Consider the following 27444-nt stretch of genomic DNA (forward strand, 5'->3'; position numbering starts at 1 on the left):
TTTTATCCTCTTGAAGAGAAAAACTTTAAGATTGTTAGTTGGCATCCATCCATCTCAGGAGTCAATGGAAGAGAGTGCCTTGGGGTAAAGTCAAGCCGCTGGAGAGTTAAAGCGCTTGCTGTGGCTGTAGAGACAGATACAGGTGAGGTATGTTTTATTGCAGCTGGGGGAGGTGAAGGCATCCAGTTTGCTGCTACAGGTGCGCCATGGCATTTTTTCCCTCTGTGCTCCTCAGTGGTCATTCCTCCTCTGGTCACTGCTGTGGAAACACAACCTGTCTCCAGGCACATCAATAACTACCAGCACAAGTTTACTAGGAGGGAATGAAGTATCCTCCTCAAGGGTAGACAAGGATGCTTCAACAAAATGGCAGTTCTTTATGCAGCCACTGCCCACAACTGTAGCACCAGACAGTATTCTGGAGGCATAACAACAGCTGCTTGGCATTGCTGGAATACTTTTTTTTAAAAAGTAGCTTTTCCTGCAGTTGCTGGGACCTGCAAAAATGACTGAGAAAGGATGCTGCCAGCAGGCGTCCATTTTTTAAAGAGCTGTCAGTCATGAGGTCTTATCTGCATCTCTCCAGCCCCCACTGTTTTGCAAGTTGGTCTTCCCAATACGGTACTTCTGTTATACACAAATGCTTACTAAATAAATCCCAGACCAGAATGGTCTGGTTACTAAACCTAAAATACTTCCTTTCTTAAAAATCAAAATGGATTCCAAGTTAGTTTTTTTTTTAAAAAAAAGCTAATAAAAACAGTGAACAACTGAAATACATGAGCAGGAAGATTTTTGGCTGCTGTCCCAGAGTAACGTTGGTATCAGTTGCCTCAAAAAGGGGTTGCACAGCTGAAAAAGCTAGAAACATGAAGCTGCCTTATAGTCAGACCATTTCTCCAACTTTCTCAGTACAGTATTGTCTGTACTTGCTGGCAGGAGCTTCAAGAGTTTTAAATTCAAGTCATACCTGGAGATGCCAGGAAATGAAACTGGGACCTTTTTTCTGCATGCAAAATAAGGTCTACCACTTAGGTTATAACTCTTTCCATCAAAGCTATAGTCCATACCTGTTAATATAATTCCTCCAAAATATTTTCCAGTTTTTGGCTATGCAGAAAAGTCAGTCAATCTTTGTGTAAGATACATGTCGCTTTCCCATCAAATACCAAGAGCAAGTCTGCTGAAGTACTGAAAAGTGATTGTTTGGTAATAATTCTTCCCTGAAAATAGCCACCCAAGTAACCTACAACCCACATGTGAAAATAGATACCCCCACCACTGGGGACAAATATGTTCTAATATTTTACTTTAAAAGTGGGGAGACGGGTACCACCTTAAGAGAATTCTGTAATGTGAGCCTTCACTCTCACCAAAACCACAGCCTAAGTCAAGTGGGCAGATCTGGAGTTGTACATCTCTGGGAGATTTGCTGGTGAATCAGCATAATACCCCATATTTTGATGGCAGTTTAGCAACAAAATCCCCATGCCCCCCCCCAAATCAGGTTGCTGAAATAACAAAGCTTGGGGCAACCAGGAATGGATTTGGGTATAGAAGGACTTTGAACAAAGATCACTTCTGGTATTCAAAACATACCTTGTGGTAAGCAGCTTCTGTGCAGGTAATTTCTTCCAGCTTTTAAACTGATTTTATCAGATGCAGCATACCTTAAGATACTGAATTCTGATGGGCAGCTAACAAACTTTGCTATGTTTCCAAGAGGTGCGGATCAATAAGCAAGTTTATCATATACATTAGCTTCTCCTTTGCCAGTGATAAGACAGTCTCATCTATGGAGATCCTCTTGTAGTTTTTATTAAACACCTCAGAGAACTCTCTGTCCACTCAATAAAGTCAGGAGTCTGTTATATTTTTAAAAAATTGTTTTTTATAAAAAAACATCACTAGCCAACATGAACTGTCATTGACATTACCTTCTGAAGGAAAAAAGAAAGAAATCATTTAAGCCTGTCCAGTGTTTTTCAGATTCATGTAGTTAATTCCAAACACACAAGTTTTGTACCTGGGTATACATTCTAAGGAGGCATAATTGAAAGAAGGAAGCCAAACCTTATTTTGCGTCTCTGTTCAGAATCCTTAATACCAGTACAATTGTCGCAGAGGGTTGCAGGCACCATTTCAAAGTTTTGCACATGGAGGTGGTTCGGTCTAATGGAAGAACATTCAAGTCCACATGTCCAAGCTATTGGCTTCAGACTTTTAGTGTGATCAGCTTTGTAAGATGGATGGTTCAATCCATAGATCCCATGAACCAAATGAGCTTTTTCAGACAATGGGACAACTGAAGTGGTAACAGTAATTCAAGTAAAATTAATTTCCATTATCAAACTTCTGTGTAGCAATAATTTTTCAAGCACCACTGCAATTATAGCAGAGGTAGAACCTTAACAATTTAGTAATCAAAGGGGCCTAGTATAAAGGAGCAGATAACAACAGAAAAAAGGGAAAGGAGAAAGAATATTGAGAGGAAAATAAAGAGAAAAATAAAAAATATAGGACACTTAACCAAATTATTAGAACATATTACATCTCCCACAGGTAGCTGTTTGCCGCTAGCTCACAAAAGCCACTATATTGCTTAATATGCACGGAAGGGCAAAAATAGCCCCCAGCCTTAAAACAATTCATTGGTAAACAGGATCACTTTGCTTCTTAGTAAACTACAGTAGGTGCAGCTGCTTTGAAGTAGCAGAAGCAATGAAGAGGCAGTGCAGATCTCAGCTGTCAGACCAAATACTTCACAGGCAACAAAGGCCTCAGATGGGCCAAGCTCAACACCACTAACAGGGAAGTATCCACCTCTTGGGATACTGAAGAAAGGCATTAGAAAAGAGCCAAAAATGACACTGAACCTTAGTAAAGAATGCTTGATCATGTCATGGGCAGACATAGTTTACATGGAACAGAAGGGAAGAGGGGAAAGGAAGAATTTTTTGCGGGCCATATTCTGCAGGGGAAATGCCACAATTATGCCTGCTAGTGCCTGAATCTTGTTTTGGCCACAGGATAATATGTGGGGAAGACAACAGCAACAAGTCTTAGGGGAAATTCTTTAGGTAAATATTCCGCGAGACCAAGGCAATGCACCTCATGAGCCACCATGTACAGTGCAGCCTTCAACCATGTTTGCACCTGTTTGTTGTTAAAGTAAACAGCACCAGGACATCAGAGGCTTAAGAAGCCCAAGTTCATCTTTTCTTCTTCATTGTACTCAGCCACATTTTTCCGTTTTGCTTGCCTTCTGCTGGAGTGTAAACATAATTTTGAGTCATGAGGAGATCCGCCTTTGTTCTTGGCAGGGCCCAGAGGCTGCACTGAGGTAGCTTTTGGAGATGCTCCAAAGTTGCAATCTATAGTGGAAGTAGGGCTGGTACTGTTGACAGAAGAATAGCCAGAGCTGGCTTCAATGGTGCCCTTTGGTTGGCTGTGGTGCATTAGCCATCCCTTCCCAGCACCTGGTGGGTCATAATTATTTAGGTCAAATGTGGATCCCTCTTTGGCAATGCTCTCTTCATCACTGGAGTCTTCACAACAGCCATAGCAATGTTCCTCAGGGCCCGTACAGACCACAGTTACATCCAGAACTCCGCTTGGAGCTGTAACTATACAGAAAAGTTGGTTGAATAAACCTTACTGGAAAAAATCAAGACTAATCTTTGTAGTGCACTTTAAGTGCCCACTTTTTGTGCTTTAATTCTGTCAAAGTTTACCCTCTTACAGTAAAATGCTAATATTTAGCTTTGATAACCCCCTAAAAAAACTCTTCTCACACATGAAATTAGCTTAGCAGAGCTAAATGCTTTTCAACCAATATGCCAGTTTTCTATGTTGAGCAAGGTTTTGTTTCTGAAGTGAAGCATTCAAACATTGAGTCTCAAGTATTACTATTCCACTGCTTGATTGTGTGCCTAAATTCAACCCCCCCCCCCCAAATGCTAGATGGTAATACCCCCAAATGACACATCCCCTGCTCCCAAAATAACCTTACCATCTCCCTCCTTCTCTCCTTCACTTTCTTGATCTCCTTCATAGCCAGAGCAGGAATCCAAGCTCCAGTCCAGGAAGTTGTCTAGAAGGCTCTCCTCCTGGTTGGACAGTTCAGCTGTTGGTGTCGTTACAAAGCTTCCCCTGTCTTCCTGGATGCTGTCTTCTCTCCTCCTGTGGAAAGAGTATCTATGACCATTAATAAAATACTGTCAAAAGGGGAAGAGAAAATGGGGCCTTGGATCAGCTTTTCCAAAGTCAGTGCTCAAAGTTGAGTGTTCTGCTACTCTACTTCTTTTCAAGCAATCATAAAACCATTCCAGTCCTTTCCATTAAGCACAACCAAGCCTAGTCTAATAGTAAACAAAACCACCACCACCCATTTTGAGCACTATCTATAGCCAGCTAGTTATTTGACACATGGAACCTTTTCTTGGCTGGACCTGGAAAGCTAGGAAGATTCCATTTTCAACTGTTTGCTGAGCTGCCCAGCACTGATGGCTTGCAAGAAGGCAGTACAGTTAACACAATGGTAGACCACATGGCTTTGGATGGCAACTCTAGGAAGGGCTGAAAAAGGCTCCTTGACTGTAACTCCCAGAGGAGCTTCTGCCGGTCAGTGTAGACATATTGAGTTAGGTGGAGCTGGAGTCCAGCAACATCTGGAGAGCCACATGCTCTCCACCCAATAGATGAGCAATGCAGAGTAGCAGCTGAGATCCATGCTAGGGGTGGTAGAAGCCAATACTCCAGTTTGTACAAGGTTACAAATGCCAGAGGACTTGTCTAGTAGTCAGTGAATACCCCATCCCATCCAGGTAAAACAGAGGGACCAGACTTGCCTTTTAGTTCTCTTTCCCGATGGAGAAGTGAGAAATGTTTCCACTGTGTTCATGTATAAGGTGTCGGGCTCTGGATCTTCATGTTTCACTCCTAGCAGTGAGCAGAGCTGGCTGTAATTCATCACCTAAGACAAGTAAGCTCAGTGAGACAGCATAGCTACAGTCACACATGCTCTTAAAACTCATCCACTGATGCCATAGTAGTTTTCTGGATTTTGTCCCAGTCACCCTCCCCAACAAAACAAAAGCAAAGAAACTCCATACCACTCTTCTCTAAAGTACTACTTACAAGTGCAATCTTGCACATCTTTACTTGAAAGTAAATCCATTGAGCTCAACTGTGCTTAGTTCCACACAAATATGGATAGGAATGAGGCTATAATAAGTTCAACAAGAGGTTTTGTGGATGGAAATTGGCATGGGCTAGTTTTAATCACCGAGTCTGCAAGTTAAAGGCAGGTTTCCAATGAACCTACTTTGGATCAGGTCTGTAAAAGGAAAATATAAAAAATGGCATTGCTTTTTATTGGTGAATGGTAGTTTTTATTAAGTTCTTAAATATTAGATGGCTTACTGAAGGAAATGTAAAGTTATTCATCATTATGTGGACATCACATTTTTCCTCCTAGGAAAAGATATAAAGTTCTCTTCCCATTTTACTGCTCACAACAATCCTGTGGTATAGGTTAGTCTGCCAGTCAGTGACTGGTCTAGTCACCCAGTGAGTTTCATGGCTTGAATGGAGATCATAACACTCATAATCTAACACTTTATCTACACTAATATAGAGGTTCTAGAAACTTGCAGATTAACTATATTTTTAAATAGTTATGAACTCAACGATCAGCCACCAATAAGAATACACCATTTTAATTCTCTAGTGTCTCCAGGGCCCCAGCACAGCATTACTCCAAGGACCCCAGAGGCATTGTGGGAGTATTAAAACAGTGGCTGTCAGCAAAAGTGCTTTGCTTGCTGCATATAATGGCTGCCAACCAGAGAAGGGTTTTTTCCTAGTTCCCTGTCCAGCAAGAAGCAACTTCTCCATTTCTTCTTTGGTAATGGGAAGTGATGGGAAGAATATTTCCCAGTGATTTTTCCATGGGGGGGGGGGGAGAATCCATTTTATAAGTTTATTAGTAACAATGAATAAATGGAGGCTAACTACACAGTATTAGGGAAAGTTTGCCAGCTGAATCATTTTTAACTTTGCCTGCTAAATGCTAGTAAAATAAGCATGCTGAACTAGATCACTCACTAGCACATCAGAAAGTTTTCCAATGCAGACTGAAAAATTTTCAACTCAAATTTGCATAGAACATTTCCTCAGAAGATCATCTTTGTCACCAAGGGGTTCCACTCCAGAAGGTGGGCAGCCTATGACTCCACCAGACTTGGTGCTACCCATCCAACAGATTTTACTGTGCTCCGTTTCCTTATAGATTTACAGTACAATCCTATAAAATGCAGTCCTGGAGCGTTCAGATACACTGGGACTCTCCCTTTCTCTTTCCCCTCAAAAGCAGTACCTCTTCTTTGCCAATTTCTTCATAGCGCTCATCTTCAAATCGTTGTTTCACAGCAGTAAGGGACACCTGCCTATAATCTTTTGGGACATCCTCATGGAAACTGGGAGACAGAGGGAGAGATTGTAAGTACACCCCTTTAGAGTCACTGGATAAATTTAACAGAACCACCAAGCATTACACAGAACCAATGGCTGCTGAAGTTTCCCTTTAGGTTTCCAAACCTGGCTTCAGACTCCAATTGTACTACTGACAGCCTTGCTCCCAGATCACCATTTTATATTTTATTCTGTGGGCACTGAAAATAGGAAGTGTCAGCAACCCAACTTGTCTTCTGGGAGAGCTTTACAGCACTCACATTGGCAGCAAAAAGGCTTAAGCAGAGCCTACGGAGGGTAATTAGAAGAAATATCTATGGCTTTCCTTAGACAGAAAGCATTGGTTTCAGCCTGATTAGCATTATTTCCATTTTTTGCAACACACCCTGGGAGCTGCTGGTGAACAGTGGGTAATAAACTGAAAGATGCAAATAATTATGATAGCAATGCTATCATTATGGGTCTGTCTGCGTGCAACATTTTCAGTCCTCTAAGCCCTGGTTTTGAGCCTTGTGCTTGCTTAAGCAATTAGCTACTCCCCCTTTCCTGCAAACCAGCCTGTTTTTACACCTGAGCCATCCATCTGCAGCTTGCACTTGCCCTCCACTTCAGGAATACAGACCAGCTTCAGGTAGTTCTAATCAGAGAAGCCAAAGAGGAAATCTGGACTCCGTTCTGCATGTAAAAACATGTACCTTAACCTCTGGGCTCCAGTCCCTCCCTCCTAAGTGGAAGACTAAAATGTATGTTGTTGACACAGCTGAGGATGTGATGAGAGAGGAGGCATCAGCTGGTGCAGGAGGAAACAGAGGGGAATGAGGAGTTAACCCTTTACTATCTGCTTCATTCCCTTCTTGACGAAGAACTGTACAAGCCTGCAGTAAGGAGAGTCGTTCATATCCTATGCAAATCTAGGAGAGCAGAAGATGCTTTTGTGGCCTGGGTGGGCCAGGCTGAGGATAAAACTTTCTAAGCCCCCCACCCCAGCTGTGAACACTATACACACTTTTTAAGTGCCCCAAGGAAAGCACACTCTTGAGCTGGCAGTCAGACCAACTCATTGCTTCAGATGCTGACTGTAGGAAGTTCAAATACTATTGAAGCTGCATGTTCCAAGCGTGCCAAGAAGTATTTTGCAACAGCTGGGAAGACTAAGCTATTATGGCTCCCCCCACGGTATATTGCTACTCCATTTTTTTACCATTTTTTGTGGATATTCAGTGCACAGGGTATCAGTTCTTCAAGGGAAAACCCTGTGGCTTCACATAACTGGCTTGTCCAAGGATGAGCTGGAGACAGAGAGAAAAGACATGAACAAAATAACCAATATTGCTCACTGGTTTCTAACACAGTCTGTTATTTAACTAAATTCTCAAATGAAAGCATTCAACATAGTGACAACCAGTTATGCTCCCAAGTACTCCAATGGCCACTGCCTGAGCTCTTTGACTGAAAACTGTTCGCCCAGATCCTAAGAAGCCACTTCCACCTCTCCAAACTGAAGCTCTCCCTGTCCTCCTTGCAATCAGTTCAATCCCTACAGCAGGAGAACCAGACAAGAGCTAAAATGGGACTATTTTGCTGGATATTGTTCCCCAAAAGGTGCCCGAATTGATTCAGCAGGAAAATTGTTACCTTGCTTGTGCAATACTTTGGCCAGCAGCAAGGCCGCTGCAGACAAACGGGCAGGGGAGTATATGCAAAGGCCTGTGTTTAAGAGTGAAAGTTCACAAATGAAGCTGTAGAGATGCACAGTTCTTCTTTCCAATGGGATTATGTTCAGCAGCACTTCCTTGTAGTCCAGAATAGTAGGTATCTTTTAAAAAGTGGCAGAATAAAAGAGGTTACTTAAGGCCGACATACACAGGAACTATGCAACACGGTGTACTGTTCCAGGAACACCCTCTTTGCTAAAGGTTGGCTATTCAGTGCAAACAAACTTCTTATTAAAGTCACATGTGTTTTATTATTTATATTTCTATCCCATTTTTGAGGTGAGGGTTACTGGGTTTTTTCACCAGAGTTTTGGGTACCAGAGTCTGTTAGTGAATATTAGAAACTAATAAATGGTAGTATTTAGATAATATTTAGGATACGATGGGGAAATACAAGCTGCAGAACTGTGCCAGACAAAGAATTCATCGATAGCTTATACAAACCAGCATGGCCTCTATCCACTCTATCCACGATGGGGAAATACAAGCTGCAGAACTGTGCCAGACAAAGAATTCATCGATAGCTTATACAAACCAGCATGGCTGGGCTAGCTAAGTACCTAGCCATTAAGGGGTGTTGGCAATGCAAAAGAACTGTTCTCCCCAAAGAGTGGATAGAGGCGGAACTGGCAGGTTGGCAAGGCGATGGAGGGTGCATGAGGTCACAGAAAAATGTGTCCTTTTTGAAATCTAAAGGTGTACTGGGAACAAGAAGGAGGAAGTAGGCAGAATTCCATGCAGTGCTAGCTGGATGAGGCTGCACTGAGAGACTGGTAGCCATGACTGACTGCTGCTTTCAACCAAGGTTGCTGAAGCTAGCAGAGGGGCAATGAGAGACTCTTGGGATATGATGTTCTACACCTTCCATTGAAGACTCAGGTATACATATGTGTACAACAACCCATCAATCAACTCACTGCCATATCTTTATACATTCCAAGATGTACATCAAGAGTTGAAAGTCAGCTGGAAGACAATCAGCCACCCCAACTCAAGGCTCTTGATCCAGCACTGTTTTTTGCTAAGATAAGGGATCATTATGAACACTAACTATTCCCAAAATGTATGCCAGAGCACACTGGTGTGGGTACAGGTACCAAAACAAATAGAAGCAAGGGAAGAATGGAAAAATAGCCAACTATTAATTATGAACTCTTAGTTCAGGAGGCCAAAGACCTATCTAAGCAAAGCTTTCACCAGCCAAGAGAAGGCCACCAGGAAGGGGACTAAGCAGGTCTCCCTCAGAAGAGTGTTCAGGACATGGGCACAACCACTGAGAACGCTCCATCCAAACAGAGGAAGTTCTCTCCAAAACTTGGGAGGCAATATTTCAGTCCACAAGAGAACTTGTGAGCAGACCTCAGACTTGTTCAGTCCCTCCCCTCAAATTACAGGGCAGTATGAGTGAGCTGAACGAGTGGTCTCTCAACCCCGCAAGATAATCTGCTTTCCAAAAGTACAGATAATCTAGCTATTCATCTTTACCACCATCAGGAATATATCAGGTATGAGGGAGCCAAGAGCAATACAGAATTACAAGAGGAATATCCCCTAATTTGCAAGGTAGTTCACGGAAAAGGCAAGGTAAAAAGCAGACCAGCATTTATTTAGTCAGCATTGCATTAATGGCAGCTAGATTAGAAAGGCTCTCACCATCTCTACAAGCTTACCTTTATCTTTCCTTCCAGGGCAGAAATTATCTCCCCCATCATCCTGACAAGATCTTCATATTTGTATGTGTTGTCTGTTAACCAAACAGCTTCCCGTATTGTCAGAATCTCTTTGCTGATAAAACTGTAACAAAAGATGGATTATCACCAAGGCCCAAACACATAGTGGATCTGTTTACTCATCCAACGCCAGATAGAATGGACAAGTCTCTTTCTGTATGTGTACACGCATTATTTAAAGAAGCAGTTAAACCAGCAGAAGCTGATCTGCTGGTCTGATTTGTAAGGTTACACTGGAGAGCATCTGGGAAACATGAAGAAATACTTTTAATCTCAAAGCAGGAATGCAAAATACCAGTGGTGGGCACCAGCTCTCCGTGGTCTCCAAATTACAAGGCAAATCAGGGTAGTTTCTCAGGTTTCTGAGTCAGATCACACTGTTGACAAGGCATGTCAAGGTGGATCAAGGATTTTCTAAGCTTCTGAGGGGCAAAGTAGCCTTGGCTGCCCTAAACAACAATACACAGTAATTGTTTTCCCCACACTGAGAAACTAAACCAAGCAGACTAAGGAAACGATCAAAGCTCAAGAAGGGAGGGCAGTTCTAACTTTTAATCACAGTTTATTATTTTTCCAGGGCACTCCAATCAGTTAATTTGAGATCCCCACCGTATCCCCCAAAATCAGTTAGGGACAGCACCTCACCCATGACCCTTGGGGCAACAGGTGCTTGCAGGTGTGACATTTTCCACACCCCAGTCTTTCCTGAGGACCCATGCTGCCCCACCTTATGGTTCCATTGTACCCATCCCCAGTGTGATCTGCCCTGTAGGAGAACAACAGCTGCTGTCATTGTGAAATTGAGCAGGTTCCATATATTCAGAAGGAGTGACCATGCCTGCAAATCGCATCCAGCTCTGGTAGAAGATGAAGTCACTTTTCCTTTGTTATTAAAAAATAACATTTTAAAAGTGCCCTGTAGCTAGCAGGGTGGATAAAAATCAATGATTCTTTTAAAAATAATAATAATAAATTGATTTTTTGTTTTAAATTGGATTTTTAAAATAAAATGCTTTTGGAGTAAAAATCTTTCTAAAGATAGCTTTCTGTTTACCGTATTTTTCGCCCTATAGGACGCACTTTTTCCCCTCCAAAAATGAAGGGGAAATCTGGGTGCGTCCTATGGGGCGAATGCAGGCTTTCGCTGAAGCTTGGAGAGCGAGAAGGGTCGGTGCGCCTGCCGCCTGGCACGAGGGGCGCCCTGAAGCAGAGCGCCCCGCCCGCCGGACAGACATCAGCCAGCCCCACAAGCTCGGGGGACAGCAAGGAGGCGCAGCGCCGCCATCCCGCTGTTCCTCGACCTGGTTCGGTTTCCCCGACCTGGTTTTGGGGGGGAAATCCTTTATTTCCCCCCCAAAAAACTAGGTGCGTTATGGGACGAAAAATACGGTAAATTACATTATAGTCCGAAGGCTATTTATCAGGAAATAAGGATTTGTTTTAAGTATTTCATGTCTGCTAAAACTCAATCTAAGTTTTTTTAAAAAAATATTTAACCACATCAGTTAACAAACATGGATACATATGCTATAATGTTATCACTTTAGTTAAATAAATTATTATTAAGGAATGATTTTTTTTCTCCTTCCAATACAGCAGAAAAGTTGTCCAAATATAAACAGTTAGCTTATTAAACCTCACAATATTTCCATAATTATCTGTCTATGTATTTCTAATAGTATAACCAAATCAGTAATAACTGTAAAAACTACTCTGAAATTTTATTCCAAAAAGGAAACCTTCATCTGGTTGTAAATATTAAGATTATACCAGCAAGAATGAGTCTTTCTGTTAAAAAAAAATGATTTAAATCAAATCTTACTGACTAGTGATTTAAATTGATTTGATTTAAATCAAATCCACCCTGTTCGCTTAGTACTGCTACAAGCTTCAGAAAAACTTTGCAGACCATAATTTTGTCCTGTAGGTACAGTCCTCATTAAGAAGAGCCCAGCCATCACTACTGCCAATAGTCAAGTTACTCACCGTGTACAAATAACCATGCAAGCAATCCCCAAAAGCTGAAGACAAGCCCGGGATACAGGTCTTATTTTCAAGTACCGGTCCACACAACCTACTGTCATATGGAGACAGAGGCTTGAGAAATCCTTCATGGTGGCCACTTCTACCAACCAGTCAATCAGAATGTATCTAAACAACAGGAGCAGCCATTTAAAAGCAAGCAGACTATAAGTGCACTATCAACTTCATTCAACTACAACTACATATGTGAGTTGCTGTTCCTCCAAAAGGAGCTGGGAGCAACATACGACAGAAAAGAAAACAAGACACAAGATGAATAAAACACATGGAAATAACTAGGATATGAACACATTTTATTGCAATACTACAAAATGTGCAATAAAATGTGCAAAAGCCACATTTTATTGCAATACTAACAAGAGAATGAAGCACATCCATATTAAGGCTTGGAGGAGTTTTTTACAGGCCAGCAAGTTTTCAATCAAATCTATGAGTGCTTTTTGCCATTTAGAGTGTTGTTGTGGGATGGGGGGGGGGAAGGACAAGCAAAACAGTGTCAGATTGGCATGGTCCAAACCACCGCTAACTGGAGAGCTTAAATGCTATATCATAAGTAATTCTCTTTTAAAAGCAGATCACTGTAGCTCAGGTGTGGGGAACCACTGGCACCCTAGATGTTGCTCAACTACAACTCCAGCAAGCATGGCTAATGGCGAGGGGTGTTGGGAGTTGTTGTTCAGCAATATCCGGAGGGCCAGAGGTTCCCCACACCCACTCTAGCTAATAGTTGATGTAAGCACATTAAAGTAGTGGGCAGAAACAATGGGAGGGGGAGATAGCTTACGGCTTTCCTTCCACCGAGTATAACACATAGTTGAGCCAGACAGAAGTAAACTCAGCTCCTTAGCTGTTTAAAATATCTTTCAATATCTACTAGCTTTTTTAAAATTATATATTTGTGCACATGTGTGTCTTTTCCTGTAGGTGGCAGTGCTTCCCCCCCCAAAAGAGCAATTAAATTCCCAAAAAGAAAATCCACCCTGTAGCAACCTAGCATTCTGCACAGCATGCTATGGAGAACTATAATAGACAAGCATCTGGCAAAAGCAACTTAGCAAGCAGCCTTTTCTGCTTCAGCAAACAATTCCCTCAGTCTGTCCTATGACTCTACCTCATTGTCTCGTTCATTCCCTTCTGAACCGTGAAGATGCTCTGCTTGCTGAGAGGGAGGGAGGCCTGGAAGAGCTGAGACACCATCTCATTGGAGGCTTTTGTTTCCAGCCCTAGTTGGTTTCCATTCCCACAAGCTTTGGCTAAAGCAATCTGTGTAACAGAGCGAAAAAGAACACAAATCAAGAGGGAAAATAATTCATCTCCAGAAAGAGCTAGTTCTGCTTTTTCTGAGACACCAATAATTCAAGTAATAGTTGTTGCACTTGGCTTATTTTAATGACACCATCTTCAATATTTCGGGGAAAGTGGGGCTGGGGACAATAACTTGTCTTAAGGGGACCCACAATAACTAATAATGCCTGCTTTGCTTCTTCCATCCATTCTGCCATCTGCAGGCACCATTAAAAAAACCACCAAAGTACACAATATAGCATCACTACAAGCACCGTGGGAAATTAAAACAGCAGAAAACTTCTCCCACTCAGCCAATGGTGCCAGGTAAGCTCATTGGCTCGGGATCCCACTGAGCAGCACCATGCCACAGGCACAATCACATCTCGAATCTGCCCTGAGGGGGAAAGGGCTTTAAGTGTGGCCACATTGGAATCAGCATTAACTGTTCATAATGAAAATAAATTATGGGACCACCTGAACCTCAAGTGCTGCCTGAACCATTATATCCCAGCTGGATCACAGAGGTCATCTGCAGAAGTGTTATTCCCCAAGTTGGCGAGACCCGTGTGACAACAAATAAGAAACAGAGCATTTAGTATTATCGACCCAGAATTGTGGAATACTCTGCTAAGAGGGATTCAGCAGGTACCTTCTGCTTCAACATTGAAAGCAGTTGGACAAAGTGGAAAAAAACAAAGATTCAGGAGTGACAGTCTTACCTGGGCTTCCCAAGAGCCCTTGGCTGCATAATCCCTGAGTTTCCTGAGGCTTTGAAGGTATCTACCAGGATCTGACATCTACAAGGAGGAATGGAAACAAAGATACTGCATATTTTGTGTTATTAACAAACTATCTTCCCTTTCGTACTTCCTATACAGTGGTACCTCGGTTTTCGAACATCTCCGTTGATGGACGTTTCGGTTTTCAAACACCATAAACCCGGAAGTAAACGCTTCGGTTTTCAAACATGCCTCAGAAGTCAAACATGCCACGTGACTTCCGTATTGAGTTTTCGGTTTTCAAACGTTTCAGAACTCGAACGGTCTTCTGGAACGGATTAGGTTCAAAAACCGAGGTACCACTGTACTTGCAAATTTGAGGACCGCTGTTCAGAATTAAACTGGGACTCCCAAAGACACACACCACTTTCTCAGCACTGATACAGTATTTACTTGGGAGATAGACCATGATTATGCACTTTTATTCTACCAAGGTCGTATTCACGCTCAGCCACCCACAAATGTACACATCAGCTCTCGAAGGGAGAGTTCTTCCAAGCACCCAACAACATCCAAATCCCTACACCAAACCATGCTACTGCCTTCATTCTATTCTTCTCAACATCAGCTGTCTGAGTAGAATTTTTTGTCTCCTACCAGAAGCTATAATACAACCATCTTTTGCGTGGCTCTTCAAGCCTTGTTTACCTGCCAGTATGATATACTCACAGAAGCTTTTCTGTTATTTTCCCAGAGGAGGTAGGCGCTGTGCAAGCATCCCTGCTTCGATGAGTTCTCAAACATTTCAAGAGCTTCTTTTCTTTTCTCTTCATCCTGTGAATAAGGGCGACATTTATTTATCCCCAACTGTTCACTTACACCCGCGCACAAAGCCACTGAGATCCAGTGTTCTCTATAAAGGTCTCAGCTGCAAGCCCCTCCAAGTTTTAATGATTCAAATAACTGAGAAGCCTACAGTTCAGGGGAAACTGCAGCCTAAATAATTTGGTGAGCAGCATGCAAGGAAATCCAAGAAGCCCCTGCTTCCTGCCTTCCAAACCATTGTGCAAGCTTTAACTCAATAGTGTGATCCTATACGTGCCTGCTTAGAAGTCTCATTGAGTCCCAGGCAAGTGGGTTTAAGATTGTAGCCTCAGAAGCATAAAAGAAGAGAAAAAAAGTAAATTTATGTTTAGAGACTGTGCAAGATTGTCTCTCTTTATTATCTGTGCAAGTGTTTCATATCTGTAGAAAAGATATCTAAAAAACCCCAGTCTGGAACATGACAAGATTGGTTGTTCTAATCTTTCATATTTGATCTTATTAAGCGTAAACATAACATGGTTTATATTATGATCCTACACTTTCATTTCCGGCTCTGTAGTCCATTTATATCCCACCACCACCACCACACCCACTGTCCGCCTAAAATGACAAAAACAAATATCAGTTTACAAAGAAAACAAACTTAACCAGTCAAAACCATTTAAGAATAAGATACAGATTCAGCTGGCTACAGCAATCAACAGACACTCTGTTAACATGGCTTGAGTAGTTGCAAATACAAAGTCCCACAAAAGATTTGGTAAATTTGGCATGGTAGGACAGTCACAATGGGGGTGGGGAACTTACCTCAAAGAGATTTAGGACTTTAGCTAGGCAATACAGAATTGATCCTCTCTGAGCCTAAAAGAAATGGAGAAGGGTATATTTGTTATAAAGAGAAGCCAAGTAGCAAGCATCATCAAAGTTGTCCTACGTAAGTTTTCCTTCGAACTTCCAAAGACTGGTGGATTCCTGAACTCATCACTTTTGTAACATAACAACATGAGATCAGTTTGCCTACCAGATCGCCTTACCCCAACATGTGCCCAGTCAACCATTTGATCGGTGGAACTGGAACCACTACAGGTGCCACATCATACCCATCCCATATTTGTAAGAAATATATCATTAAGGGTGGCAGCACTTGCACTTGGGAACTCCCTGCCTATTGAAATCAAGCAGGCACCTTCAATGTACTCTTTTCAGTGCCTGCTAAAAACATTCTTTTTTACACAAGCCTACCCAAATGCTTAGAAAGTTAAGGTAATTTTGATTTGTTTAAGCATCTTAACTTTCGTATGTTTTTAAGTATGGCTGCAATATTTATTTTTTTTAGAATTGTTTTATCTTTTTGCAAACCGCTTGGAGGCTGTTTTAATTTTTTTTATTTTTACAAACAACTGACATATAAATTTCATGGAATAAATAAATAATCCAGAAATACACTTAAGTCAAGGAGCTATTTTGCGGAATCAAGCAACAACGTTTGCAGTGAGTTACCTGAACTAGTGGGAGACAGCAAAAAGAAAGCAGGTTTCCCCCTTACTAATTCCTACTCTTTTAGTAACCACTTGTTGGTGAAGCAGATCACTTCCTTTCAGGTTTTACTTCCTTCCTCCTCCTCCAGTTCACTCAGTGTGAGCTACCGTGGGCTAGTGTTACCTTCTTGGCTCCATATCAGCTACAAGCAAAACGTATACTTAGGATGGCTTTGTTTGCCATGAGTAATAAACCTTGAGTTTTATTTATCCTTTCAACCAGCAGTCTTACCAGACTATTTCTGAACACCGCTGCAATATGTTCACCAAACTCCCAACACTGATGAAGGGGAACAGCATGCCTGCTCAGGGAGTGCTTAGGATCAGTTCTTAAGAAGTTCTAATGCAGAGTCTGAGCAGCTCAAGGAAAATTGGAAGGAGGGGGTGAGGCCCCTCATGTCATCAGTGGGGTGCCTAGACTTCATTAAGAGGAAACTATTAACTGGCTCAGGTCAGGAAAGAAAGAGGAACTGCAGGACCGGGGGGATTTGGAGAAGCAGCAACTGGGGCATGTTCATGGTTCATGGGCAGGAAGAGCTAGTGTTTAAATAAAATAAAATAATAATAATAATAATAATAATAATAATAATAATAATAATAATAATAATAATTTATTATTTATACCCCGCCCATCTGGCTGGGCTTTCCCAGCCACTCTGGGCGGCTTCCAAAAAAATATTAAAATACTGTAATACACAGTGGCGTAGCATGGGGGGTGCCGGCCGCACCGGGCGCAACATCTGGGGGGGGGCACGAGTCCAGAGGGAAGGGACAAGTTCCTTCCTCCGCCGGGCTCCCCGCCGCCACCGCCAGCCTTGCGCCCTAGCGCCCCCCCCCGCTGCGGCTGCGCTCCACTCACTGCTCACAGGAGGAGCAGCCGCTGCAGCAGCGCTGCCGACGCCTGGCCGGGCAGCCTCCGCACCCCGCCGCCACCCCCTCGGTCCAGCCACAGGCGGCGGCTGCTTCTGCCGACTGGGAGGGAGGAGAGCTCCGAGGGGCCTCGCCGCGCCCTGCGCTCCCCAAAACCCTCCGAGAGGAAGCTGGCGGGCGGGCGAGGGTCTCCCGGCAGAAGGGGGCGCTGCTGGCTCCGGCTCTCAGCGCAAGTCTCAGCCGCGGGGGGGGGGGGCGAGGACGGAGCACGGCTGGAAGCCCCCGGACCCAGCCGGGAGGAGGAGAGGCGCTCGCCAAGCCCGGATCTGGAGCTCCACCTACAGCCCAAGGAGAGGAGGGGGCGGGGAGGCACCCGAGGGGAGGGGGCTTCAGCTGCCTCGGCCCGCGGGGGCTCCGCAAATAATAAATTTAATAAATTCCTGCTGAGCCTTTGGGGGGGGTCCTTGGCTCCTTCGCTCGCCCCCAGCCCCAGTGGCGTAGCGTGGGGGGGTGCAAGGGGGCCGGGCGCAACATCTGGGGGGGGGGCGCTCGCACTCGAGTGCTAAAATCCACAGGTTAGGGGGCGCAAATTACTTGCCTTGCCCCGGGTGCTGACAACCCACGCTACGCCACTGGTAATACATCAAACATTAAAAGCTTCCCTAAACAAGCAATCATATACACACTTATCTGGGAGTTAGCCCCATTGAAATCTATGTGTCTTATTTCTCCAAGTAGATGTATATAGGATTACACTGCAAGTTAGTTTGCTTTTTTTCCTGCTACCAATGGAAAGTGGGGACCAACGATGCATATCTTCCTGATATTTGAACTGAGCCCCGTCTAGGCTTTACAGATTTTCACGGGCCATTTTCATAGTGGCTAGAAACATGACTTTTTTAAAAAAAGGAAATAATATTCTCAGGATGCTCTGTTGTATGGCTTGCAAACTCCACCCCCTACCCTCAGAAAGTAAGCACTCAGGAAAATTAAGATACTGTGTCTTTGGCTAGAATGACTAATCCTTCCCTCTGCAACAGAAGCTTAAGTCTAAGGTAAGTCTTGGGTGAAAGAGAGATCTAAGTCTGAAAGCTACAAAATAAGCCAGTTTACTTTTTGCTGCTGACACTCTGCTTTGAGGCTCTCGTAGACCACAGCTTTACAGCAGCTTCCACTCAGAGACCAAGGTGGGCGAATGAAAAGCCAGACAAAGGGGGCTGCGAAGGTGTTCAGACGTTCCGCCAGGCTGAAGAAGCGAGATGCTTTTAACCCATTCACTTCCGCACGACCCTCATCAGAGACCGATACTGAAGGAGTAGAAAGGGGAAAGGTTTTCTTGAAACATGAATTGTAGCAAAGCTTGGTTCTCTATACTACTACTCCTGTCTCTATGCAAGCTGAAAATCTGGTGGTAAATGTCGGAAGACCTACTTTCCTTGCAGACCTTTTTCTACCTGGGCTGGGAGAGCAGGATCTGATTGACTCCAGGTACAAAAACTGAGACTGCTAAACAGGCTCTTGGGATGGGTGTTTTGTTGGGGTGGGGCTGTTTTGTATCTTTATTTTAGATCTTGTTGGGATTTATGTGGAAACTGATCAGTTTGGATGTGTATTTTTTAATGTTGTATTTATTGTGTATGACTACTTTTGTTATGCTGTTGTTATGTACTTTTTCCATGTTGTAAGCCGCCTTGAGCATGGTTTGAACTGTGGAAAGGTGGCATACAAATTAAATCATGTATGCATGTATGTAAGGGACGTGGGTGGCACTGTGGGTTAAACCACAGAGCCTAGGACTTGCCGATCAGAAGGTCGGCGGTTCGAATCCCCATGACGGGGTGAGCTCCCGTTGTTCAATCCCTGCCCCTGCCAACCTAGCAGTTGTGCAAGTAGATAAATAGGTACCACTCCGGCGGGAAGGTAAACGGCGTTTCCGTGTGCTGCTCTGGTTTGCCAGAAGCGGCTTAGTCATGCTGGCCACATGACCCGGAAGCTGTACGCCGGCTCCCTCGGCTAATAAAGCGAGATGAGCGCCGCAACCCCAGAGTTGGCCACGACTGGACCTAATGGTCAGGGGTCCCTTTACCTTTATGCATGTATGTACGAAATTACCATACATAAAACAGTGCACGTAAAGGACCAACACACCATGCAAACAGGCAATGTCAAAATGGAAAGAGAGGCACCTATTCAAATGTTGCTGCCATTCAGAACATAAGAAGAGCCCTGCTGGATCAGGTCAATGGCCCATCAAGGCCAGAAGCCTCTTCACACTACAGCAAACCAGATGCCTATGGAAAGCCCCAAAGCAGGAGCTGAGTGGAACAGCACTACTCTGCGCACCTGGTTCCCAGCAACTGGTAGTCAGAGACACAATGCCTCCAACAGTGGAGGGAGAACATAGCCATTGGGGCTAGTAGCCTTCAGTAGCCTTGGCCTCCATGAATTTCTCTCTTCGCTTTTAAACCATCCAAGCTGGTGGCCATAAATTGTTGTATAAGCCCAAACAACTCTTAGCAAACATGAGACAGAAAGGGCAAGTTCCCTTGATATGAAAATTGCAAGACCAGCATTTAGGACTATATATAGCCAAGTCTACAGAACCCTACTGCCAACTTCTTATCCTCTAGCTTATGGTTGGGGAACCTGTGGCCCTTCAGAGGCTGGATTCCAACTCCCATCATTAGCAACAACGGGGGGGGGGCGTGCGTAGGCTTCCCCCTCCTGCGGCAGTTGTACCATGCTCCCAAATATTTTCCATGCATGCATTTCTGCGTATACCCATGACTTACAGCCTTCATTGTAGAGGTAGGCAATGCCCAGCTTCACAGCAGATTCAAAGTTACCCTTTTCTGCAGCCCTGCACAAATATAGAGAATTTTATTTTGGGGGGGGGAATACAGGTTTCTGAAAATTCTGGATTTTACCAAACACAGCTTAGATTCAATTCAGAAATTGGTGATACAATTGTCACTTATTCCACTGGTTGCTAAATAACCTTCCTGAGAATGCATTCTATGTGCCAACTTCTGTTCTCTGCCTAACGAAGACAGTGAGTTTCAGTTAAACCTGGTGAGAGATCTAAGTAACTGCTGGATTTGTGTTTTGAAAGACAGGGATTACCCATTGCTTCTTTGACCCAGAATTCTATGTGTCCATCTGAGACCAGTAGCAGCTGGAAGAGACCAGTCAAGTCTGCCACCTATATTTTGATACACACCTTCTCTCTGCAACATCCAGCTAAGTATCTGTTCTCAGTCTCCCCCTCCTTGGTTAACACCAAGGCTGATCACTATTTTATGACATTTTGGTTGGTCCTAATAAAGATATTGTCCAACTGCGGTCTTGGATTTTTCCTCCATGTGGCTCAACACAGCTTCCTTTGATTTGTATGTGTGTGAACTGACATCCAACCTGCAACACATCACCACTGCCCATAAGACAAAGCAGGGGCAGATTTTAGTATGGCTGCACTCTCCATCTTTCCTCACTGTAAACTCAAAATACAGGTAGAAAGATGAGACCTTCTATTGTAAGAGGATGATACCCCCCAGCCTCCAATTAAACAACACAAAAGCACTAGATATTTACTGTATTTATACTGCAAAGGGATGGATGCAGGGTATTTTGTCAGACACTCAAAGAGCAAATGGATTCTACCCACTGTAGGGGGCGGGGAGAAATCCCTCTATCTCGGAAGACAATAGTACATATTTTACCAGAATATCCTAGAGAATGGATTGATTCATTTTTGTATTATGGACAAATGCCAATACACTGTTTGCAGTGAAATACAAAGCAGTGTTTGTCCATCAAAACATAATAGCCTCCAAAATATAGGTAGGCAAGAAGTACCACACAGAGGGTGCCACTCCTGAGGTGCTTTTCTTGTATTACTCCAGCAGTCTGCAAAAAAGTTTAGCTGAAATATCTGCTTTTTCCAGAGAAAGAGATCTCAAATTAAAGGGCACACAGAGTTCTTGAATAGCGCAGTTCATGGCTGAATAGTTGACCACCACCCTCTGAAAATAGTAAGTATCTGATCTTTGAACATCTCATTCTCCTTAATCTTGAGGTTTCTAAAATTCGTAGGAGTTACCTTTCAAACATTCTCAAGTTGCTGGGAGAAGGCCACACATCTTGAAAACTTGCACAGGCCCAAACACTAGCATGGTTATCTACAAGGTACTTAAGATGAGAGTGAACCTAGAAGAGAGACAAGCAGGTAATTACAACCAAAGGGATTCAAAATGGCCCTGCTCATGGTCAATTAACCCAAAGACGGTGGCACAGCATTACACTTTCCATTTTCAAGCAATGAGGTCCAAGCTAGATATTATATATCAGGGGCTGTCAGCATGGTGCCCGTGGGCACAGTGGTGCCCTTGAAGTCTTTCCCTGGCACCCCTCCCACCCACTGCCCCCTAGCTCGTTAGGTGGTGACGACTCCAGAACCCCAACAGATGTTAAAATCCTAATATGAGGACTCAACTTTGCTGTGACTCCAAAAGACAGAGCAATCACAACAGATTTTAAATTCGGTTCAGAAACTTGACTTGGGGAGCATGCAGATACCCAAGTGTCAGTAATAACAGGTGGCCAGACCATATAACACTGATAGTGTACCATCTGCATTGGCTGTCAGTGGGTTTCTTAAACCAACTTAAAGGGCTTGTTTTAATGGTTAAAAGCCCCAAACAGTTTGGGTCCAAGTTGTCTGGAGAACAACCTCCACCCATACTAGTCTGGTTGTAGAAAGAGAACAGGAGGAAAAGCTTTACTCCAACTCCCATCAGCTTCAGCCAGCATGGTCAATGGTCTGGAATGATGAGAGTTGTAGTCCAACAATATCTGGAGATCCTCAGGCTTCCCACGCTCCAGGCTGAACATTTAGGATCCATTTTTCCTGTCTTTTAATGATTTTATCGTTAGACAGCATTATATTTTAATCACATGCTGCCTTGGAAGGATTCTGTAAAGCTATGCTACAGTATTTTTCCATGTATTGGACGAGATTTTTTGACACAAAATCATGTCAAAAAACTAGGGTCGTCCAGTACACGGATAGTGGCACGGGGGGGAGATGCCGCTGCGAGCGGGGAGCGATCTGGGGGTGCTGGCTGGCGGCACACAGCTCCCCCATGCTGCTGCACATGGGAAGCACTCCCTGGATCGTGTCCTGCGTGCAGCGGCATGGGGAAGGTGCCCTCTGGCCAACTGGCTGGAGTGCAACTTCCCTCGAGGGAAACACTCCCTACCTGTGTGCAGGAAACTATCTTGGGAGTGTTTCCTGCCCACAGCTGTGTGGGGGGAGAGGCTCAACAACTTTGGGCCATCTCCCCTCATTTTCTTAAAACTGAGTCCCCTAAAATGGGGGGGGGGTGTCTTATACATGGGAGCGTCTAATAGATGGAAAAGTACGGTAGTATTCCTGCAGGGGTTAAACTTACAGCTCGGAGGGAAAGGATGTCTTCAGCAGGCAGCCCCTTAAGAACGTGAAACAGAACATCTTCTGGGAGGCACAACAGCGTCAGGACTCTGGGTCTCTTCCTCATTCTTCGCTTTGAAGGGACAGAGAAGCACCTGGAGCACCTGCAGTGGGTCACTAAAGCAAGCGCAAGGTATTTCATCAGACAAGAGGTGCAAACATAGAGGCATGCATCAGAATAAAAATCAGCACGTCTGTGGCTGGCAGTACATTTTGTGCTCTCCTGCAAAGAGGGAGGACAGAAAAGACCACATCACAGCTTGTTCCAGCTGGACTCTATGCACACAAGTTCATTTATGATAAACCACCCTGTGGGAAGGGTGCTAAATGGCTCTTTATATACCAGTATTGTTTGTTGCTTGTTTTAATAATGTAGCTTAATGTCTGGCAAAACGTTTGGGAGGATTTGTATGCGAAAACGTTTTGATTTTTGTTTAATGACTTAAAATTTGTTTTCAGCTTTTCCAACAACAGTGCTGAGCCCAAAGCTCAAAACAGCAACATCAGTATTAAAAATTACAAACACTGCAATCCTATTAAAACACAACATATAAATAATGCAAAAACCAAAAGAATTATGTGGCAAACGATACAGCCAAGTACAAACTGATAGTGATTCAAAATATCATAAATAGCTACTGAGCACCAGCTCTGTGCCAGTTGATAAAAGCAGTAAATAAAGGTGGGATATAAATACTACTACTAATAATGCAACATATTTCATCGGCTCAGCTGGCTGTAGAAATGTTTATTAGGACACATAAGGATCAGTATTCTTAGCCTGGGATATCAGTAACATGTAATCCCCAAAACTGTTTGGCTGGTGATTTGTAGAGTAGATCACTCTATTCACACATGCTTAAGAATGTGCTGCACATTTAAAGGATATCATCTCAAGAGAATTACAGTGCAGTCTTATATAGGTTCACTCAGAAGTTAAGCCACATTGAGTTCAAGGGATGTTACTCCCAGGTTTAAGAGATAGTGTGGTGTAGTGGTTAGAGTGTTGGACTAATATCTGGGGGTCAAGGGTTCCTAGTCCCCACTCAGCCATGAAGCACATTGGGTGGCTTTTCTTAGCCTAACAGACCTCACAGAATTGCTATGTGGATAAAATAGAGGTAGGGAGAACCAGGCATGCCAGCTTGATCTCGCTGGAGCAGAGGTGCACAACCTGCAGCCCTCCAGATGTCATTGGACTACACCTCCCATCACCCCTGATCACTGACTATGCTGGCTGGGGCTGGTGGGAGTTGTAGTCCAGAAACATCTGGAGGACTGCAGGTTGCGCACTTTATTTGGAAAAAAGGTGGGATATAAATGTACTAAATACGTGCATACAGGATTGCAACTTCAAGCATCTCTTGCACCATCCCATTTAAATCAATGGGATCTGAAACATGGAATGGCACTGTAATGCCATTTCTTACTTTTGTAAATAACCATAGACAAGCAAATTAAAATGTTGCAGAATGTATGAATGGCACAAAGAAAAATTGCATAATTATACCATTGGGAGTCAAAATGTAGCACCCACCTGTAGAAGCAGAAGTGGTTACTTTGCCTGCCAAACTATCCTAATTCTGTATGAAGTTAATAGATATATGCTTTTATACAAAAAGCAAAATATTGATTTAAAAAACTAATCCACTTTAAGAGAAGCTGTTGATAGAAGTTTCCTCTTCTTTTTGATAACAGTTTTAAGCTATTCATGTAACCTGCATAAATATCAGTACAAAAATTGATCTGTTGTTTTTGTCTATGAAGTGTAAAAACTGTTGCCCAATTAAAATAGAATGTTGTACTTTTGACCCACAAAACACAAGAGAATTAGAACAATTCTCTTTAAAATTGCTTTAAAGAACCCAGGCATTTTTCGATTACCATTTTTCAGACAGAATATCCTACCCCAACACTTTTGCCTCCTAATAATAATCCTGGCTTTTAAAACTACCCATTGCTTTTGGGTCTGATGCGGGGGAACCAAGGGATCGCAACAAGCACGAAGTATTCTGCAATTGTGTTTCATTCACATGAAAAAGCCTCAAGCCAATCCCCAGCCACTGCATTCCACTCCTGCCCCACTATAGGCTCCGCTTCCTTTTTAAATCCACCCGCCCAAATTACCGGGGCGCCCTCTCCTTGAGATTTACATTTTTTAAAAAATAAACTCCGGGATCGTTTTGTTTTGGGCAAAAACAGGGGAGAAAAGTCGGGAAGGAAACCTGAACGTGCGAAGCAGGTCCCACTTAGACTGCCTAAAAATAAATTGCTTTGCAACGCACAGCCTGCGCGAACTGTTGAAGCAGTTTGAAGTTTTTACTAGCTGAGCTAGCAAAACAGAAGCCATTTGGGTACAATTCTTTCACACATGGAAGGCGAGGTTAAGATAAGCAGTTAACTAGCAGTCCCCACTTTCTATTAGCCTAGATACCTTTCCACCCCATTCATATTTTATCCATCATTCCAAAATTTATGTGCCTAGGACTTCCGGTGTCTCAATAAAAAGTATGTACATTATAAATGAAGCCAATTCAGATTCATGAAGTGTTATCCTAAATTGGCAGGCATATATAATATGCATATATATGGGGCAGGGGGCGAGCTGGCTAGAACCCGGAATGAGAATTACTTGGAACTAAGCCTCATTTCCATTCTGAAGGAAATCAGCCCTGAGTGCTCACTGGAAGGACAGATTTTGAAGGTGAGGCTCCAATACTTTGGCCACCTCATGAGAAGAGAAGACTCCCTGGAAAAGACCCTGATGTTGGGAAAGATGGAGGAGACAAGGAGAAGGGGATGACAGAGGATGAGATGGCTGGCCAGTGTTTTCGAAGATACCAACATGAGTTTGATCAAACTGCAGGAGGCAGTGGAAGACAGGAGTGCCTGGCGTGCTCTGGTCCAGGTGGTCACGAAGAGTCGGACACGACTAAACAACAACAAGCCTCACTTATTTTCTTCTAAATAAGGGCTGGATCCCTTATGCAACAGGATTTCTGAGTAAGGACTGAACTGCTAATCAAGCTGTAAAACTAATAGGACTAATTAGGCCCGGAACTAGTATCCTGTCATATATTTCAGTGGGCCCATTTTAAGCCTAGCTGTCTTGATCCAACCCTGCGTAAGTATAGAACTGAAACCTTAAACCATACGACCATATGTCAAACCTGCTAAGAACTACGGACCACTAGATTAAAAGGGATTTACTTCTCTAGTAGGAGTATTTTGGGCTGCACCTCTTTCAACGCTTACATAGGAGAAAGCCCCCTTCAGCAGAGAGGGGGCATTACTTTCCTGGCACTACTAGCCAGGATTTTGGCTCAGTAGCTCACAGGTAACCGCTACGGATAAATCCCCGAGATTGTGACCAACTCCTCATTCATTATTAGTTACTAATTGGACCCCCAAACCCCAATTTACACTGGAGCAAAATGGAGGGAACATCCAGGTTTGCTCAATCAGTTCTACGGAGCACCCCCGTTTAAAGACACCCATCCACCCGCAAAGGCGCCCCGGGGATGGGCACTCACCCCCCGCTTTCATTCCCGCTGGTACGCCTGTATCTTCGGGGAGCGCAGAGTAGCGCGGATCTACCGCCAAGTAGCTAATTCGTAGTAAGCGCCAATACGGCGAGTGGGAGGAGTCCCAATTAATCCCGCCCCTTCCCACTCAAGCTCTAATTCAGCAAAAAGAAAGCGCCTTCCTTTCAAGCCTAAAGCCCCGCCCCGCCTACGAACGGACTAACCAATCGGCTGTGAAAGCGCAAAACCTGAGTCCGAACCCCGCCCTTTCCTTCCTTTCTTTTAAATCCCCCGCTCCCCGTGCATCACGCCTAGCAACCGCGCGCCCACTTTTTCAAACCCATCCGGGCTTGTGATTGGATAGTGGGCGGAGCAAAGAACGTGGTTGGGCAGGGACCGGGAAGCCGGCGTTTGCAGAGGCCGCGGGATGGTCATTGGACCAGCCGCGATGCAGATTCGAATTGGGGGGCGGTTGACGGTTCGAATGCCTCGCCGTGAGTTGCGTTGGGGCGCAGGCGCAAATAGAGGGAGCGCCGCTTCGAAATGCCGCATCGGCCGCGGGCGCTACGTAAGCAGTCCTACGCCATCGTCGCAGACTCGAATAAATGCGTTGTAGCCTAGGTCGGATATATACATTGAAATCAGTGGACCTGAGTAAGACACGTCTACTAATTTTAATGGATCTAACGTTGGATATGATCCATAGTTTTTGCCGCCTCACGTGATATTTAGTAAGTGTGCAGTTCTATATAAACGTAGAAAAAAACATCAACCCACTGATAAATAAGTATGTAAAGCCCTTAACAGCTTGGGATCAGTTCACTTGTGAGATTGCTTTACCTCAGATGTGTCCACTTGATTTCTTCCAGCTGCAGAATTGGCAGAGGTGCCAAGTGATATACTTTGGAACTGCCTGCATCTTGACATCAAGGAGCCTTCGCTTCTCTTTCTTTCTCTCTTTTGAAGCCTAATAAAAACATATGTCTTTATGCAAGCCTATCCAGGCATGTAGAATGTTGACACAGGTTTTAATGCATTGTTTATGTTGATTTTAATTATCTGAATGCTTTAAATAGTTTATAACTTTTTACTGATGATTTTGTTGTTTCATCCTTTTTTGTAAGTCAAGCAATATATACACCTTCCAAAATAAATATGTAATAATGATAGTAATACGTGAAATTTCTGAGTAGGACTGCACAACACTGTACATCTGGAGTAATAAACCTCC

The 27444-nt window shown here is 43.6% G+C and overlaps 1 protein-coding gene across 2 annotated transcripts; it reads right to left on the minus strand.

Annotated features, from left to right (window-relative positions):
• Positions 1-1868: 1868 nt before the first annotated feature.
• On the minus strand, positions 1869-26416 carry CCNF (cyclin F). 2 transcript variants are annotated; one of them, XM_081169871.1, is made up of 18 exons: positions 26223-26416; positions 24227-24407; positions 22652-22806; positions 21301-21407; positions 19994-20061; positions 18315-18508; positions 15601-15654; positions 14698-14802; positions 13969-14046; positions 13074-13225; positions 11906-12070; positions 9860-9983; positions 8110-8290; positions 7676-7763; positions 6380-6479; positions 4851-4975; positions 4013-4197; positions 1869-3626 (listed from the first exon to the last, which is right to left on the minus strand). In XM_081169871.1, the coding sequence occupies exons 3-18, from the start codon at positions 22754-22756 to the stop codon at positions 3190-3192; spliced, it is 2268 nt and encodes a 755-aa protein (XP_081025997.1). In that variant the 5' UTR covers positions 22757-22806; positions 24227-24407; positions 26223-26416; the 3' UTR covers positions 1869-3189. The 2 variants fall into 2 exon arrangements, with proteins under 2 accessions (XP_081025997.1, XP_081025996.1); XM_081169870.1 differs by lacking the exon at positions 24227-24407.
• Positions 26417-27444: the final 1028 nt, after the last annotated feature.

This window comes from Podarcis bocagei (assembly GCF_964188305.1).
Source record: "Podarcis bocagei genome assembly, chromosome: 14".
NCBI lineage: Eukaryota > Metazoa > Chordata > Lepidosauria > Squamata > Lacertidae > Podarcis > Podarcis bocagei.

What these genes read in the sequence shown, in the direction of transcription:
- CCNF (XM_081169870.1), bottom strand. An exon ending in GGAATGAACGAGACAATGAG is followed by an intron (nt 12,071 to 13,073) that starts GTAGAGTCATAG and finishes CCTGTTGTTTAG; the next exon opens with ATACATTCTGATTGACTGGT. An exon ending in CTGAATATCCACAAAAAATG is followed by an intron (nt 6,480 to 7,675) that starts GTAAAAAAATGG and finishes TCTGTCTCCCAG; the next exon opens with TTTCCATGAGGATGTCCCAA.